Here is a 19889-nt window from a genome sequence, read left to right on the forward strand (position 1 = left end):
GTACATACAGCTGGGATATGAAGCTAGCAAAGTGTAGCAGTACATATACAGCTGGGATATGACGCAAAGTGTAGCAGTACATATACAGCTATGATATGAAGCTAGCAAAGTGTAGCAGTACATATACAGCTGGGATATGAAGCAAAGTGTAGCAGTACATATACAGCTGGGATATGAAGCTAGCAAAGTGTAGCAGTACATATACAGCTGGGATATGAAGCAAAGTGTAGCAGTACATATACAGCTGGGATATGAAGCAAAGTGTAGCAATACATATACAGCTATGATATGAAGCTAGCAAAGGGTAGCAGTACATACAGCTGGGATATGAAGCAAAGTGTAGCAATACATATACAGCTATGATATGAAGCTAGCAAAGTGTAGCAGTACATACAGCTGGGATATGAAGCAAAGTGTAGCAGTACATATACAGCTGGGATATGAAGCAAAGTGTAGCAATACATATACAGCTATGATATGAAGCTAGCAAAGGGTAGCAGTACATACAGCTGGGATATGAAGCAAAGTGTAGCAATACATATACAGCTATGATATGAAGCTAGCAACGTGTAGCAGTACATATACAGCTGGGATATGAAGCAAAGTGTAGCAGTACATATACAGCTAGGATATGAAGCAAAGTGTAGCAGTACATATACAGCTGGGATATGAAGCTAGCAAAGTATAGCAGTACATATACAGCTGTGATATGAAGCTAGCAAAGTGTAGCAGTACATACAGCTGGGATATGAAGCAAAGTGTAGCAATACATATACAGCTATGATATGAAGCGAGCAAAGCGTAGCAGTACATACAGCTGGGATATGAAGCTAGCAAAGTGTAGCAGTACATATACAGCTGGGATATGAAGCAAAGTGTAGCAGTACATATACAGCTATGATATGAAGCTAGCAAAGTGTAGCAGTACATATACAGCTGGGATATGAAGCAAAGTGTAGCAATACATATACAGCTGGGATATGAAGCTAGCAAAGTGTAGCAGTACATACAGCTGGGATATGAAGCAAAGTGTAGCAATACATATACAGCTATGATATGAAGCTAGCAAAGCGTAGCAGTACATACAGCTGGGATATGAAGCTAGCAAAGTGTAGCAGTACATATACAGCTGGGATATGAAGCAAAGTGTAGCAGTACATATACAGCTATGATATGAAGCTAGCCAAGTGTAGCAGTACATATACAGCTGGGATATGAAGCTAGCAAAGTGTAGCAGTACATATACAGCTGGGATATGAAGCTAGCAAAGTGTAGCAGTACATATACAGCTGGGATATGAAGCAAAGTGTAGCAGTACATATACAGCTGGGATATGAAGCTAGCAAAGTGTAGCAGTACATATACAGCTGGGATCTGAAGCTAGCCAAGCATAGCAGTATATATACAGCTGGGATATGAAGCTAGCAAAGTGTAGCAGTACATATACAGCTGGGATATGAAGCAAAGTGTAGCAGTACATACAGCTGGGATATGAAGCAAAGTGTAGCAGTACATATACAGCTGGGATATGAAGCAAAGTGTAGCAGTACATATACAGCTGGGATATGAAGCTAGCAAAGTGTAGCAGTACATACAGCTGGGATATGAAGCTAGCAAAGTGTAGCAGTACATACAGCTGGGATATGAAGCTAGCAAAGTGTAGCAGTACATATACAGCTGTGATATGAATCTAGCAAAGTGTAGCAGTACATATACAGCTGGGATATGAAGCAAAGTGTAGCAGTACATATACAGCTGGGATATGAAGCAAAGTGTAGCAGTACATATAAAGCTGGGATATGAAGCAAAGTGTAGCAGTACATATACAGCTGGGATATGAAGCTAGCAAAGTGTAGCAGTGCATATACAGCTGGGATATGAAGCTAGCAAAGTGTAGCAGTACATATACAGCTGGGATATGAAGCAAAGTGTAGCAGTACATATACAGCTGGGATATGAAGCAAAGTGTAGCAGTACATATACAGCTGGGATATGAAGCAAAGTGTAGCAGTACATATACAGCTGGGATATGAAGCAAAGTGTAGCAGTACATATACAGCCAGGAACCAGCAAGTGGGAAACCCTGCGGCTTTCCCTTCAACAGCATTGGGAGCTGTGGTGTTGTTGTGTTGTGCTGTTGCATTGTGTTGTCATCTTACCGGGTGCTGCATGATGTAAGGCTGATGAGCCACCCAAGAATGGTTCTGTACCTGATGCAGGCAGGAATATAGAGAGAGAGAGAGGGGGGGGGATAGAGGAGAGAGAGGGGGGAGAGAGTGAGAGATAGAGAGAGAGAGTGCGGAATAGAGGAGAGAGAGATAGCGGAATAGAGGAGGGGGAGAGAGAGGAATAGAGGAGAGTGGGAGTGGGAGAGAGAGGGTAGGGACAGAGAGGGAGGGAGGGTGGAGGATGATTTAAGTATCATGACAACTATTGGACATGTTTACATAAGCGTATTGTAAACAGTTTGACTAGCACACCCAAAGCAGCCCAAACGAGTCCTCTTGGTTTCCCTGGAAAAGAGCACTGGTGTAATTTCCACAAGGGGTCAGGGAGTAATGTGTCCCCCCCTGTTTTCTCAAATCCCATTGTGTCCCCCCTCTTTTTAAATAGGTGTGCAGCAAAGCAGAGCCCCAGGCCCCCACACCTCCCACATGCAGCTTTCCCTCAGGAGATAAGCCTACCACAGTACCTGGTAGGCGGAGACTGGGGACATGTAGGGGGACATGGCCGGCTGAGCAGTCATCATCCTACTGGCCAAAGGGTAAGGAGAGTGATAGAACCTAGAGAACAGAGAGCGTTTTGACATTAGATGAAAGTTTGAAAGGACCATGTGTGATCCTGGGCCTAGTGAGAAACCATGTGTGATCCTGGTCCTGGTGAAAAACCATGTGTGATCCTGGGCCTAGTGAAAAACCATGTGTGATCCTGGTCCTAGTGAGAAACCATGTGTGATCCTGGTCCTAGTGAAAAACCATGTGTGATCCTGGTCCTAGTGAAAAAACATGGGTGATCCTGGTCCTAGTGAAAAAACATGGGTGATCCTGGTCCTAGTGAAAAACCATGTGTGATCCTGGTCCTAGTGAAAAAACATGGGTGATCCTGGTCCTAGTGAAAAAACATGGGTGATCCTGGTCCTGGTGAAAAAACATGGGTGATCCTGAGCCTAGTGAAAAAACATGGGTGATCCTGAGCCTGGTGAAAAACCATGTGTGATCCTGGTCCTAGTGAAAAAACATGGGTGATCCTGAGCCTAGTGAAAAACCATGGGTGATCCTGGTCCTAGTGAAAAACCATGTGTGATCCTGAGCCTAGTGAAAAACCATGGGTGATCCTGAGTGAGCCAAGTGAAAAAACATGGGTGATCCCGAGCCTGGTGAAAAAACGCTAACACATCTTGCTCTGCTCTTCCCTGTAGAGATGAATGATCACTTTGTGATTATTTTAGCAGATAGTGTGACATAACGTGACATAACGTGATTTTTTTAAGGTCTACTCATACATTTAGGATAGTAGCATATTGTGAGAGTACAGTAGATGTACTTGCCACGTGGGTGTAACCCTATGGCATTGTGGCGTCTCCTGTTTGATTTCTTGCTGAAAACGGTGTTTGTTTGTCTGTGAAGAAGATACTGTTCTATGTATCTTGAAAAGTAATATCTAGGTTGCCATGAAATTGCTGTGAACATTCATGACCCAAAGAGGAAAAAACCTATTAATCTTGGTGACCCGTGACCTTTCCTCTAGTGCCACCATTAAGCAAAACGTTCAGTTTCTCAAATGACCCGGTAGTCGTACAGTCACAAAACTGATATTCTGAGATGTGGCTCCTTATGGAGAACACATTTCAAGTTCACCATATTGGATTTTCCGCTATTTGATTCTTTGAAAATACTTTTTTTCCCTATACTCCTCCTGGGCTGTTCATCTGATTCTCATTAAAGCTTCTGTGTGGCATCTAGGGACCAACATATTTCCATGTATTACTGTATTGGTCCGAATATAAGATGACCCTGATTATAAGACGACCCCTCTTTTTCCAAGAACCATTTTTGGAAAAATACTTTTCTGAAGATTTTTTTTTTTTATTTAGAAAATAATGATAATAAAACACGTTGTTTTATTCCATGTAGGCTGTCTTCTAACATTCTAACAAAGATACACTGAAATATATAAACAGCAACAGCTAATAAGCACATCTATATGCTACTTTAATTTGTCCATTTATGAAGATCTTCCTATGAAGAAATAAAAGATCTGCAGCTTTGCCTGGCATGTGCTCGCCGCCGCAAATGATCAGGGAATGCAGACACACACATACATACACAGAGAGAGAGAGAGAGAGAGAGAGAGAGAGAGAGAGAGAGATGGAGGGACAGGGAAAAGAAAGAGAGGCAGTGCAAGGTGTTATAGAGAGAGATACAAAGGAAACTAATGAAAGATAATTTGCTCAACAGTCACACAGACGAGAGTCGTGTCCTTAGCTGGTGAACTCAACGCTCTTGGAAGCCTTGGCACTCTTGGCACACACATTTACACAGACAACTGAGTAGGAACTGCTGTCTGAATATTAGAGGCGCACACACACACACACACACACACACACACACACACACACACACACACACACGCACACGCACACGCACACAGAGTGGAAAGACAGAGGAAAGGGAGAAACTAGAGGAGACAGCACTGGGTGATAGAGATACGAAGGACATAGAGAGAGAGAGGCTGCATATAGGCAGCTAAAACAACAACAATGGCGCAAAAACTGAAACTCATTTGGCACGATCTGTTGTTGTGAAAGAATAATGACGTTAAAAAGTCTAGACCTTGAAAATAAGACGATGCTCCTTTTTCCTATGAAAGAAACCCTCTTATATTTGGCACAATACAGTATTTACATAGTTGATAGGCCAAACCATGTGACCGCCAAGTCTTATCAAATTTCAGATAAACACACGTAAACAGGAAGTGATGTGTTACTTTGTCCGATTTGCACCAATCTTGATAATTATGTTTGTCCTGCTATAGCGAGAAGACCTTTTGAGACATTTGGCCTCATAGTGGCGCTATACTCACAAACATATGAAATTAACTGATCATGATGACATTCGAAATGCGTTGTCCCTTCATGATATCCAACTAATGGTATCAATATGTATTATTTAGATACGGCCGTTGATAAGCCAAACCATATGACCCTCAGCCCCAATCGAATTTCTGAAAAATGCATGGTAAGGAAGTGATGTGTTACTTGTGAACACGATCTTTCTTGTACAACAGTGTGATTATCACCGTTGATACATAAAACATGGATTAACAGCCTGTGTCTGTTGACCGGCAATACAGGCTGACTTTCTGTCATCTACCCTGTAAAATGTTGTGTGTGAAAGTAACAGTAAAGTAGACAGTCTCCTCCCCACCGTATGTATATATTTTCTCCCACCCACCCACCCCCTCCTAATGTACAGTCTCCTCCCCATCATATGTATATATTTTCTGTTCGGATCTCTGGGTAACAGTACTGTATATTTGCATATCGTATATGTCACAAATGTAACAGTACTATATACCTGTATGTCATGTATGTCCCTATGCCATAAATGTCATGATGTCATGTATGTTGTGTATGTCATAAATGTCACTATGAATTGAAAATGGGGGACCCTGATGTAAACAAGACAAACGTCTTTCTCTGGTCTGCATCCCCTTAACAATTGTGTGTATTGAGCCGTACTCTATTTCATTCATTCATTCATTCATTCATTCATTCATTCATTCATTCATTCATTCATTCATTCATTCATGCAGCATCTCTGTGAGTGAAGCACATCTACCAAACTCTTCTAAACCTCACTTTCTCTTATTTTGTATCATTTTAAAATGTAAAAAAATACGTGTTCATTAATACGGCAACATACTGCAAAGATGAATTGGATATATATTTCCAGCGCTACTTTCCTGTGCGTGACTTACCCATTCTGCATAGCTATGGAGGAGGAATCGTAAGTGAGAGTCATTCCGCCCTGAGATGGTGAGATACATAGCACAGGATTACACACTTTAAGGGGAACGCCACCCATTTTCCTTACGACAGTTTAGTCAATGTTTGTGAAAATGAAACAGTCTCTCCTAAAGGTAGAAATCAAGAGAGACAACCCTTGAATTTGTGATGTCACCTGGATGTCGATTGGGGTAGTGACTTTGTCGAGCTATAAAATGTTGAGTTCTCTCACACACCCAAATGAGGTTCTAATTCTAGTATTGCTAACAAGTCGTTTTGGTTTAAGAGCTCATAAAGTTAGTGCCCTGTTAATCTTTTATGGAGCAGCCCCAGATTTCACATCCAGGTGACATCACAAACTCCAGAAAAGACTCCAAACTTTAGAAGAGAGTGTCGTGCATCTTCAGAGCTGTTTGAATTGCCCTAGAACACAAGGGTAAAATTAATTAATTCTTAAAATGGTTATTATTCACATGTATACCAGAAAAGATACACAGAATTTAAAATACTCCTGTCATAGCTGTTGATCATATTCACACAGTGGCCATTTTACTCTTACATCGGAACAGGGTGGGAAAGGAATCCCAACCTGAACATGACATAAGAGCAAAATGGCCGGCGTGCGAATATGGTCAATTGGCCACGAAACACCAAACTAGCGAGAAGTATGAAGTATGAAAGATTATTTTTATTAGATTCTGGATATAGTATATCTCAAGTACGTACTGTACGTATTTCGTTAATATGTTATATTCCTGCAGAGACTTGCAGGGAGTCATACTAATGACACAGGGTTACATACCAGTCTCAGATCCCCTTCCCTGGTCCATGTGCGCCCGTTGGGAACAAATGGACTATGAGTGTGTTTCCTCCTCTGGCCATCGGCGAACTTACACAGCAACGGCTCAGAGGGAGCTAGGGACGGACCACATGACCGGTTAGAAAACCCTCACCATCATCACCATCATCACCATCATCATCATCATCATCATCTCATCATCATACTGATCATCATTATCATTATCATCCATCACTACATCACCTAGTGATTGCTTCCACTGCAGAGAGTGAACAAAGACTGAGTTTATTCTTACCCAGAGTTCCCGCCACTGTTTTAATAAACTTCCCGTTGAAATGGGAGATAACAGCGTTGCACTGCTCTGCTGTGTCCATCCTGAGGAGCAAACAAACATGGCTGAGTCACTGATCACTGACCGGGCTTTTTCATGCAAAGTGCAAGGTGGTATTGTAATCATTTGTGTGTGTGTGTGTCTGTCTAACTCCAATATCTTGTACGTTTCTTATCCGATTTGGCTCAAACTCAGTGGATAGTAGGGCTGGGAGGTATACAGAATATGGACTTTTACTATACCGTCGTCCATGATATATACATAATGTAAAGAGTCCCTTGCAGCGGTATTAATGAAAAGGGGCCATTTTAACCTCATAACGTGCACCGGGATGTATACGTGCGCAGAACGCACAAAAGTAACGGCACTTTCCGAGCGTCTATTTGTTGCTGTTCGAACACCACCTCACTCGACCAAATCTGTGCCTCGGTTCTCGAGTTACATGTCGCTCCAGAACTGCCAATCATCGGCTGATTCGCTGATGGCGAAAATGATTGGTCAGCGTTGTAGCCAATGAATGTACCTTTCCAATGATATGGAATGGGGGGGGGGGGGGGGTGCGAATAAGGGATCTAGGTGAAAGTTGACGAGCGAAAACCAGAAGTGAATCACACTTCAGAGTGAACAGCCGTGGATGAGGAAATTTTGGAGTGCTTTTTTTTTTCCTGCACGGTTTACCCGGATCTCTCTCAAAGACCCATTTCTGAAGGGATTTTTATAAATTTGGACCTGTACTACATAAGACTTCAGGCTCTGGATCCGCTGTGTTTTCCAGCTTATATCTATTTTTTATAATTTTTTTGCAACCACTACAGAAAAATGTGAGTACACAAGTTCAAGTTCAACTCAAGTTCAGACCTCTGTTACTCTATTTCATTAGCACTAAAAGTGGTGTTCCTTTTTTGCATTAGTAACTACTAGGGGTGTAAAGGTACACGTATCCGTACCGAACCGTTTCAGTACTGGACCTTAGGTTCAGTGTACTGAACGAATACAGCGGTATGTTACACAATTTAATATTATTATTATTATTTAAAAAATTTAACAAGTCGATTATTAATTTCAATATAGAATATTCGTTGACAGCCCTACAAGTACAATTAGTTACTGCACACTACATCACCCCTGAGTGGAACATGGAAAGCCAAACTTTCCCCCACTGTACCGAAAACCCATACCGAACCGAGGTATGTACTGAACCGTGGTTTTTGTGTACCATTACACCCCTAGTAACTACAGAATGTTATCTTTCAAAAGAGACCAGGCTCATGCATGTGCTATAAGTATAAAGTATAAAGCTAAGCTTTGCAAAAAAGGTATGTAGTCCTCAAGTTCAAGTTAGAAAATGGCCAAGAAAATGGGTGCCTGTTAAGAGGTTAAATGTAATATCACCGTGGTAACTGTACAATAAATGTCATATCACATTGTAATTTGTACTAGAAAACTAAATACCATCAAATACCTGTCAAAACTAAGAAAGATATGGTGATATGACATTTTGACCATACCGCCCAGCCGTAGTGGATAGGTTGACAGTCACGGTAGTGCACGCTAGTACTGAGGACCAAGATGGTGACGCACAAAAGGGACTACACATTATTATAACTTGTCAGTCCTCTTGGTATTCTCCTACATATTCATGGCTGGAGGCTGAGGATGATATAGAGGATTATAGAGGATGAGTCACAGCCCAAACACTCTCCAAGGAGGGTAAATGGAGGAGATGTCACTGTCGCCATATCGCGTCGCACCCTGTGAAGAATTGGGGTATATAGCAGATGCTCAGTTAACATTTGTCCGCATTTACATTAGATTTGGTGCCCAAACGCTCCACCAGCGCAATCTGAGCATGTTCCGTACCCCCGTCTCCCCATGGGGTGACTGAGCCTCTAATACGTTAGCCTTGACAGACGCCATTCAGAGCGGTGGTGAGACAGCGCTACTTGTCACAACGCGATAATAAAGGGGAAACCATTTTCAAATGTCTCTACGATGTCACTGACCCATCCTCTTCATTCATTCACGGGTCAATGTGTTTTGTGTCACATCCCTCTGAGTGACATTCTACTGTTATTATTTGATACAACATGCTATGCTTCCTCAAAGAAAACATCTTCATGCACAGAACTCTCGTCCAACTGAGCCAGTGGTTCTCAACCTTTTCGGTTAGCAAACCCCTAAAGACAGAGTGAATGCTGACAATAATGAAAATAATCCTTTTTATTTCCCCATTTTAGGCTATTTAACTTGATTAATGATCGGAGGAGGAGCTTTAGACTTCAAACATTCAGTATTATACGATAATAAGCGTGATGATGTGTTTCTCTGGCGACCCCTCAGGTTGAGAGGCTCTGACTGACCTGGCGAAGCCGACCCCTCGGCTGTTGCCACTGTAGTCTCTGAGGACGCGGGTGGAGACCACCTGGCCAAACGGCTGCAGCATGTTCTCCAGCTCCTGCTCGTCCACAGACAGAGGCAGGTTGGAGATGTACAGGTTGGTGGGATCCTGTTCCTGTTGCTGCTCCCATGGCAGAGGAAGAAGAGGGAGAGTTAGAGGGAGGAGGAACTGTCCCATCAGTCTCAGTTGGTCAACAGGCCCCTTGGTGTTGTCAAGTGCTGTCATAATTTTGACATAAATAAAAGCACAAAGCTCTGGTTCCTTTTTTCTTCTCTCGCCTATGGCAAAAATAATCTGTTTTCCTTCCTCGTTTACCAGTGATTTTGTCTTTGAAACGGCATGTGAGGTGAGAGGGAAAGTGACGTGTTTACAGGAGGATTACATGTTTTGCTAACAAGCCTAATTTTCAGAGCCATATTGCTGACACTAACTGCTTAGATTTCATCATTGGTGATGGTGGATGACTTGAGCTGCAATACTAAGCTAGTTTTAGCTAGCGACTTTTTTATTCTATTTTTTTTTTTTTTATCTCTTGGCTTAGCAGAGAAAGAAATGGATATCAGAAGACCTTGTTCGAGGTAAAGAGCCTGTGTGAACCGCAGACAAAGCTAGTTTGATAACGTTAAATTTCCCATGCCGAAGGAACCCTTTGGGCAGAAAAGGCTGGATGTGCATGAGAGGCTGTTCAACAGCTCTTTTGCATACAAGTGATGTTTGCCGTCAAAAACGTCGATTTTTGGGTCTGGGTTTTGGCATATTTTACTAACAAATATCTGGCCTTTTATAATCTGTATTGATTATTCATTCTAAATTCAGAATATAAATGTACTTTACATTGGTCTTATTCTATCAAATAAGACCAATACTGATATATATAAGGATTAAACAAATAATAAATATTTTTAGAAAGCTGCTATTCGCCTCTTTCCAGCCGTGTATGAAACTCTAATGTTTTTGTGGATGATTAATGTGGCTGAACATGATAGAAAGTGTCACAATATGGGAGTTTTCTATTCAAATGCCTTTCTTGTTACATGGCAGTCCGGGGCTTCTGGGTACGTTTTTGGTGGGGTTTCATTCCAGTTTTAAAATCACCAATCCTACGTGGCCTAGTTAGATGCTTGACTAATCATACACGGGCAGATGGAATGTACTGTAGAAAGCAAAGCAGATGTATTTTTTTTTGTTTGCCAAGAAACTAGTTTCACAGTCATGACTAGGTTGCAAATAATGGTGTGGTTTAATGCTGGAAGGCATTAGGTGTGGTCCAAGTGACTTTTATTAACATCATTAATGTTCTCTGTCACTGTCTCTCTCACAAACACACACACACACTGCCTGCATACTTCATCTCTTCTATATTGTAAATCATCTCCTTTAAGGCCTCCACTAGTCACAGCAGGGGAGCGCTGTAACCTAGCTACCACACACACACACGCCACACACAAACTGTGTTCTGCTAGGCTTGGCCGAAACACAGCAGCTAGAAACGGGTCTCCAGAGAGGAACCCTTCATCAATGAACTCTCCACCCTGCATTTAAATCCAGGAACACTATAGGCCAGGGAAGGGAACTAAGAGAAATGTGCTGACCCAGAGAAACCACTGTTGCCCAGGAAGAGAAGCCGCTTCACAAATCACGCTCTCAATGCAGAAACACAGAGCACTGTTTTTTTTTTTTTTACCTCCCTAAAAATATCCTGAAACAAACAGGAAAGTCAGACCACTATATCCTAATTGGTCATAGAGGATTAACATAATTAAAACCGGAGGATGCCCCAGAGCATGCATGGTATTTGCTTTAGTGCAGATGCTAACATCAATTAGCTTGAATGCTAATGCTACCCACTAATCTGCGTGGCACGTGAATCGCGGGGATAGTTTAGGGGGGGGGCAGGGAACTGGTGGTCCAGTGCGTGTAATGTTGACAGACTGGTTACTTGGCAGAGAGAGACGTGACATCTGGTTTCTGCAGTGAATGTAAATGGGGTCACAGAAGAGCAGCCGAGTCAGCTGAGACCGACCATGTGACTGCTCTTCTGTCTCTCTCTCTCTCTCTCTCTCTCTCTCTCTCTCTCTCTCTCTCTCTCTCTCTCTCTCTCTCTCTCTCTCTCTCTCTCTCTCTCTCTCTCTCTCTAACTCAAACACACACACACACATGCATCAAGGAAGCACAGACCCATACTACACATGTTCACGTGCATGCGTAAAACAAACACATTAGGTATAGGTCTAGCTAGATCTACCTCACCTTTGCCATCTGGGCTTGTATGCCACTGGTTTTGAGGGCATGCACTGCTTTCAGGGCTGCCGTTGGGCTATCAAAGTCCACAAAGCCATAACCTGTAGTAGAGTTAGCATAATAACGGCAAACATCATCACTATAAATCGGACATGCACCAACTCATATTACATCTTATCACAGGGGTTCCCAAGCGGTTTCATGTCCGGGCCCGGGGGTCCTACCAAGAGGGGTGCCGAGACCCACCAAGCATAGACCACTGCACTTCTGCGTTATATTGAGCTCATGGAGGAGAGAGCAGGGGGAGAAAATTTATGAATGTGGATGAGAGCCTTGACATGTCACATTAAGTGGTTGTAGCTACGGCTGTGGAGGTGCTGGAGACATGATCCAATAGACTTTTATACGCCTGAGTCTCCTGAACACAGAGCGACCAATCCCAAGTCGATCTGCACTTTCTCGGCCGAGCTATAGTCACTTTTTCGCACCTACTCCCGAACTACGCATGCGCAGATTGATAAACCTAGACTCCGTGGGCAATCTGCGCATGCGTAGTTCGGGAGTAGATGCGGAAAGGTGACTATCGCTCGGCCGAGAAAGTGCCGATCGACTTGGGATTGGTCTCTCCGTGTTCAGGAGACTCAGGCGTATAAAAGTCTATTGGATCAGGTCTCCAGCACCCCCACAGCCGTAGCTACAACCACTTAATGTCAAGAGTCTCATCCACATTCATAAATGTTCTCCCCCCGCTCTCTCTCCCATGATTTCAGAATCCCGGAAGTGTTGTGGTGGTCTATGCCGAGTCATCAATGAGAAATGTCAATAATAATTCAGCTAAAGAAAAAAAAATTCTACACCCAATATTGACCAAGATATTCTATTTTGAATCTTACATTGACATTAGTCAGTAATCACTCAGTAATTAACATTGCTGAATGCAGTACCATGATAATTGACACTCAGTTCACTGCAAAATTGTTAGTAAAATTAATAATATATCAATCTGTCTATTTTGTTCACAAATCATCCTTCACTTAGGAAGTAGTTTACAATCAGGAAATTAGTCTATTTTGCTCATGCAGCCTTCAACTATTTCTGCCTCATCCTTCTCCCTTTCATCCTGTGGCCAGCCTGTTAGGACCCACCGTGACCCGCCTGGCCCTCGGTTAGGACCCACCGTGACCCGCCTGGCCCTCGGTTAGGACCCAGTAGTGGGTCGGGAGCGATCGTTTAAAATCCAATGTATAATATTACAATGACTCAACAAGGTCCATGAATGAATGAACATACTGACCTTTGCATTTGTTGGTGGTCTTATCCAGGATGGCTTTTGCTGACTGGATCTTACCATACCTACAAATAAACATATATATTATTACTATCACAGCAACCACACTGGATGATACATAAGAATATGTCAACAATTCATATTTAAGTGGTATGAAATAGTATGAAATACTTGCCAGTAGTGTAATCGATGCATATAACCATTAGCTTACTTACTGGTCAGAGTTCTGGCCGAGTTCTGACTTCTGAGCGAACCGGGAAGCTTCAGAGAGACGCATTTTCATCCACACCACAGCATGCAGACATTTGTTTGAACCTTCCGCAAACATACAACAGCAGTCCTCCTCGCGCATCTCCCATGCTTGATTATCCTCTGTGTAGCTGCATACACTCGTTCCAAGACCTCACGTCGGTCTGAGAGAAGAATCAAGCGGCAGGGCATGCTCGAGGAGGACTGCTGTTTTCTGTTTAGAATGTTCTGTTAAAACTGTTGTCTGCATCGCTGCGGTGTGGATTCAAACTGTTTGGTTTCCGGGCCCTGTCTGCCGCCTGCCTGAACCCGGGCCAGAACTCACCGACCACGGGACTCGGTAAGTAAGCCGATAGCTATGCATCAGTTACACTACTTGCGTATTTCACAACACTTTAATGTTATGGCAAATGTGAATCCCAATTCACACTAAGAAAACAAATCAGATCAGAGCACTGGTCTCTGTTTGTTTGTTTTTAATGTCAGCCAGCTGGCCTCCTCTCTGTCTTCCCTTCCACCTTGGAGTAATTTTGTGAAGAAACTACCCTCTATTTTGACAACAACCTAAAAACAGGATCAGGCAACCAACAATAAAAATAGAAAGGATGCATTGATAGAAACCGACAGACTCAGGAGCTTCTAAAGAAATAAGGGAGACTAGTGTGACAATGAACCATGAAGTGAATGAAGACAGCGTGGTGTATCATGATCCATGAACAACATTACTTAAACCATTATATTTCTATAACTCGTTGTGTCTAATATCAATGCCACATACTGTAAAGCACTGGTTTCATACTTGGCTTGAACTATGGTACTAAAAACACAGTTTGCAGAACTGGTATTTTGAGGACACACACACACACACACACACACACACACACACATACATACACACACACACACACACACACACCTACACAAACACACACACACACACGCACACACCTACACACACACACAGACACACACACACACACACACACACACACACACACACACACACCTACACAAACACACACGCACACACACCATACAGACTAAATGCCTAGCTTACATCTCCATTCAAACCCTGTTGCAATGAAAAGCTCTTTCATTTCTGCTTTGTGCTGGTGAACACCATTGGGAACGGGAACAAAACACAAGCAAACATGACACAAACAGCTGCTGCTGCTGGTTCCATGGTCCAATGCCTCTCCCCATACGCCTATAACTCAGAGGAAGAGAGAGGAGAGGAAACCCAACTAATGACGGCATATACTGCACTATTAGCACTACAGCCTACAGTGGTAATAGTGCCGCCCCCATACCTCAAATGGATCCGTCATCAGCTCTATTTTCAATCTGTCAAAATGTTCTTATGTACCCCAGTTGCTATTGCATGTACTTATTTGTGTTTCATTGCACGTATATGTACATGCTTACCAACTGTTTCGCCTGTTTTATAGCAACACTACTATCACCGACATCTTAGAAGGGAGATCCCTCCTTGAGTTGAATGGCCCTTCTAAGGTTTCTCCCCTCCACATTGCCTGTGGTGCTTTTTTCCTATTGCTGGGTTTTTAGTGAGTTTTTCCTTACCTTCGCGTGGGGTATGTCTGGGAGTGTTGCATTCATTTATTCACGGCAAGCTTGCACATGCGTGTGTGTGTGTGTGTGTGTGTGTGTGTGTGTGTGTGTGTGTGTGTGTGTGTGTGTGTGTGTGTGTGTGTGTGTGTGTGTGTGTGTGTGTGTGTGTGTGTGTGTGTTTGTGTAGGTGTGTGTGTATGTGTGTGTGTATGTGTGTATGTGTGTATGTGTGTGTGTGTGTGTGTGTGTGTGTGTGTGTGTGTGTGTGTGTGTGTGTGTGTGTGTGTGTGTGTATGTGTGTGTGTGTGTGTGTGTGTGGGGGGGCGGGGGGGGGGGGGGTGTTGCATGAGCATTGTGAACACGTGGAACCGTACTCCTGTGTACTTACTGCTGGCAGAGCTTGACCAGGTCCAGGTCAGTGGTGGCAGGCGGCAGCCCACGGATGTACAGATTGGTTTTGCTGAGCTGCTCCCAGCCTGTGCTGCTGCTGTTGCTGCTGCTGCCGGGGCTGGATGGTGTCATGGGGTAGGACTGCACAGAGGAAGCGCCACTAGTTAGGAAGCGTACGGAGGCCAGGGGCACTGGGCGGCAGGGCTCGTTCTGTATCATCATCGCTGCTGCTGAGCCACTTTCACTGGGATGATATTGAGATGGAAATATGACACCGTGACTCCGTGGAACTCAATTCTGTAGTCTAAATTACGGATGAATGAATATATCAATGATCAACTAAATAATTCTCACAAGATTAGATTGGATATATTTGAGGGAATACTATTGGGAAATGACCGTTTTGGTTTGATATCACACTTCGCCTTATCACGTAGTTCAAGGCAGTTCACATTCGTTGGATTATTTACCGTCCATGTGCTTTTGCATAATAGGCTAAGCATAAGTTGTGATACTGACATTGAATAAAGTAAACATCCCTTTTGATTACTGTGATATTAACTTCTTCCACATAGCCCAGCAGCTATGCACTGTTAGGGTTTCTGATCTCTTTGTTTAGAATGAAAATTGCCCAATTTTGATCAACGTCCTGTCAATAGGCTCTTGGCTAATGGGAGCAGACACCCGCTCACACGCATACACACACACACACACACACACACACACACACACACACACACACACACACACACACACACACACACATTAGATACAAAAGATTGTCACTGTGCAATGTAAACCTTGTATTAAGTCAATACATGCAACAGCTCTTCTATCATTCAATGTGATATGGCATGACATCACAATGATCCACTCACAACAGTCAACAGAGCTCAAGTCCTTCTTACTCTGTCACCCTATGAGACTGCCTGCCATTGACCAGTGGTTTTCAACTGGTGTGCCTTGACCTCAGTTCATGTGTGACTTTGTTTTTTTTTGTATCTACTTTTTCTCCCATTTTTCTATTTTTCTCCCATCCCAATTTCGTATCGTCCAATTCTACCCTCCCCTGTCTCGAACGCTGTTAGGCCATGCCTCCCACAAGCCGGCTGCAATGTGGACTAAGCCTTACATCACGTGTCCCCTCCGGTACTCGAGGAAGCAGCAGTCGCATCTTTTCACCTGCACAGCGCGATCTCTCAGCGTCGGGGGTCTGCGTTTGGAGGGCACGCCGCCCCAGTCGCTTCCTGATTCTGCTGCGCAGGTGCACCAACCGACCTGTAGGAGTCGCTGTCCACAACGTCCGATCCCCACCCATCAGCTTCCCACCCCCTAATACTGCCAATGTGTATTAGTATGAACGACCAGCCAAGCTGATAGCAATGCAGAGAGCTGGGCTCGAACCCAGCGTCTCCTGCATTGGTGGTGAGCGCCTTGCTCACTGCACCACCTAGCCGCCTCATGTGTGACTTTGTTAAAAGAAATTACATTTTCTACACAAATGTAATGAGATCAGCCTATAATACTTTCCCCAGTTAATACATGTTGTTCCTTGGCCAGCAGCTAGGCCTACTCATATTTTGTTATCTCCTCCTGAATGATCATTCCATGTATGATAATCATAATATGACTGAGAATTAATGAATAATTGCATTTATACAGTGTCTTATTCAACACTCAAAGCGCTTTACAATGTAAGCGGAAAATGCCTCCTCCACTGGCAATGTGTGGCACCCCAACCTTGGCCTACGAGGGCTCAATGGCTGCCATACACTGGCACCAGGCACACATCATACTACACCACGGCTGAAAGGCTCGGCAGACAAGGATGGATGTTGAGCCAATTAAGGAGAGGGATGATTAAGTGGCCTCGATGTCAGAGATCCGATTGGCCAGGAATGTCAGCAGGGGGAACCCCTTACATTTACAAGCAAAATTATCAAGTGTGTGTGTGCGTTGGAATTTTCATTGCAGTATAAACTTGTGTGTATCGTTTAATAAATTGGTTAGTTCTGACTCAAGTCCTTTTCCACAGCAGGATTGAACCTGTGTGCCTGTGTTTTTCCGTCAGTAGGCTAAACCTACTCACTCCTGTATGTCCCTCAGATAAAAAACGATTGTGCGTACCAAAACGGGGCCTTGGCTCCTGATCCTGGTTAGTTTCCTGTGTCTGAGTGTTCAACGGAAACCCCCCTGACTCACACACGGTCGAATGCAGAGCCAAGTCATACTGCACTTCCTTCCTCCTCGTACTCATTCATTAAAACAGCATCCTCACAAGCCCACCACTCCCTGCCGGGGCAGCACCAAAACATGGAGCGTCCTACTCCTACCGCATGTGTTTATGATCAAAAAGGAAAGAAAATACATACACATACCAGTCCAAAACCACATAAACCAATCCAAAACCATAAATACCACCAGAGTGATTACAAAGAGATAGCCAATGATATTGATTGGAGGAGCAATTGGTAAAAGAAAAGAAAAAAGGTTAGTAAAAAAGAAAGGAACCCAGGATTGTTTATACTTTTCCTTTTCTATAGACATTAAGACATTCGTTTCCATTGCAGAAACATCTTTAAACAATCTAAGAACCCTTGGATTACGGTTGGCGGTAATACAGCTAACGGCATGAGGAATAATCTACGCTGAATGTGACAAGATTCACACCAAGTCTAGACACCATAGGCCTATTCACCAAAGTGGAACACACCACTACACCTATACACCATTACCTTGTTTGACCGTTTTTCAGGTATCCCTATCCATGATAATATGACTTGTTATTAAAGTCAGACTCCTGTCTCTTTGGGTGTGGCAAAGGTGAGTGGGAACACACCTCTCCAATGGTGGGGATTACAGTGAGACTGTGGTTCCAAACTGATTCCTACTGGCAGGAATCCAGGCTATGCAGAGGACAGGACAGGTAAAGTAACATTTTCAGGTGTCTGTGGACCGTGGTGGTTCCTCCTATCTTTGTCACGGTCTGCCACTGGATGCATTGTCTCCATTTTGCTTAACAATCTAAGTCAATGGGAGGCAGGCGATGTGATATAGAACATGGGACATAATAACCCAATTTACACCTGAGAGGTCAATATTATGCATGGCTGCTGAAACCTTAATTCCAACACACTGGCCCACATTTGAGGATGCATTATCAGGTGACAAAATCCATACATGGTTGGATTATTATTAACCAAATAATGATGACCACAGTTGCCAACTTCTTCATATGGGATTTAGGCTTCTTTTTTCTTCTTCTTTTTTTCATTAGCCAACATTGATAATAGATGGGGAAGACAAGTTATAGCCTATAACATGGGTGACTTCTGAGGAGACTAGGCTAGTTGGATCATCTCGTTCTAGCCTCCACCGTCCTCATCAGTAAACCAATTCCATGTAGCCTAACTGTTACCAGTGATGAGCAAAAGTGAATCAGGATCTATAGGGTATTCTCCGTTCAAGTCAAATGAATTTGATCAAATCCATGTATAATAAAGCCATTTAAAACAGTTCCGGTTACAATCTAACCTAGCTATGTTAGCCGAGAGAAGGACTTTCCAATGTCATTTTTGGGATTAAGTTATTGCTTTGTTATTATACAGGCTATTTGGGTTGGTTCCATCGCCTGCCCCAGGTGAGGATAGAGGACATAATAGGAGGCAATGTGCTTTAATCTTTTTTTTTGGCCTACCTGTTTACGATTGACTGTCTTCAGTGGGTTGCCTGTATTTGCAAAGATCATCCTGGAGGTTATAACGCTGGTTATTATCCCTAAACAGATCCAGTATAGCAGCAACGCGACAGATTAAATCCAAATGAAAGGGATGGCTATATCAATTTAAATAATCCGCATTTTGAAGAACAGGGTGGTTGACAATAATCGCGAGTATAGGCTTGTTGATGCGTTTATGTCCTCTCCGGGTCTATAGGCAACACTGACACATCTACATCTAGTCGGATCCTGCGAACACCAAGCGATGGGACCAACCCGAAACGGTCCGCTTCATTGATCTACGACGTCCTGCCGCCCGCCCCATGGAGTCCCACCTACTACGGACCAAACCATTCCCGCAGCAGCGGGGGGAATGGAACAAATAAATGATGTCGCTTCTGAGTAAATAATACGATTTTCGCGTTTTTGTCTAACAAAGTAGGGGGTGAAACGTGAATATTTAACGTCTAAGGTTTATGCAGACATAAAAATGCGTTTATATTTGGCCTTAATCCCCTCTATTAATTTGCTGGTGCACTCTGTGGGCCTCTTTTTATTATCGCCCGCGCATACCAAGCATTCTTTCCCCCCCTCCCCCAACCCCTCCCCCTCCAAGCCAGCATACTGACAGGTCAGAATCAGGATGCAATGCAATAAGCAGGGGACTGGACTGTACTGGACTGGCATAGAGGTCACACAGCCTGTTCACCTATAAATCCTGATATAGAATTGGATTTGGAACCGGTTGATTGAGGGCTCATTCTCGTTGGTCTATCCTATGTCCTATATCCCTTTGCCTCTAATAACAGATGCTCTATGGAAGGTGTCTTTAGACGATGGGTTTGATTGCTATGAGACCAGGCTACAAGATCATTTTCCTTGCGCTTACGCTATTATGT

At 43.4% G+C, this 19889-nt stretch overlaps 1 protein-coding gene across 4 annotated transcripts in view; it reads right to left on the reverse strand.

Moving 5' to 3' along the window:
- rbms1a (RNA binding motif, single stranded interacting protein 1a) overlaps window positions 1-19267 on the reverse strand; it is a 36220-nt gene extending 16953 nt beyond the window's left edge. For 2 of the 4 annotated variants that reach the window (XM_084337698.1, XM_084337697.1), the window contains exons 1-10: window positions 18970-19267; window positions 15271-15516; window positions 13071-13129; window positions 11786-11877; window positions 9498-9655; window positions 7102-7181; window positions 6810-6922; window positions 5980-6029; window positions 2693-2783; window positions 2160-2210 (exon numbers count right to left, since the gene is read on the reverse strand). In XM_084337698.1, the coding sequence (XP_084193824.1) occupies window positions 2160-2210; window positions 2693-2783; window positions 5980-6029; window positions 6810-6922; window positions 7102-7181; window positions 9498-9655; window positions 11786-11877; window positions 13071-13129; window positions 15271-15494 (918 nt within the window). In that variant the 5' untranslated portion in view covers window positions 15495-15516; window positions 18970-19267. Of the gene's footprint in view, window positions 1-2159; window positions 2211-2692; window positions 2784-5979; window positions 6030-6809; window positions 6923-7101; window positions 7182-9497; window positions 9656-11785; window positions 11878-13070; window positions 13130-15270; window positions 15517-18007; window positions 18075-18969 lie in introns of those variants that run through there. The other 2 variants (XM_084337700.1, XM_084337699.1) reach the window with 2 other exon arrangements.
- Between the last annotated feature and the right edge of the window lie 622 nt (window positions 19268-19889).

The sequence above is a fragment of the Notolepis coatsorum genome (genome assembly GCF_963971535.1).
Source record: "Notolepis coatsorum genome assembly, chromosome: 20".
Lineage (NCBI taxonomy): Eukaryota > Metazoa > Chordata > Actinopteri > Aulopiformes > Paralepididae > Notolepis > Notolepis coatsorum.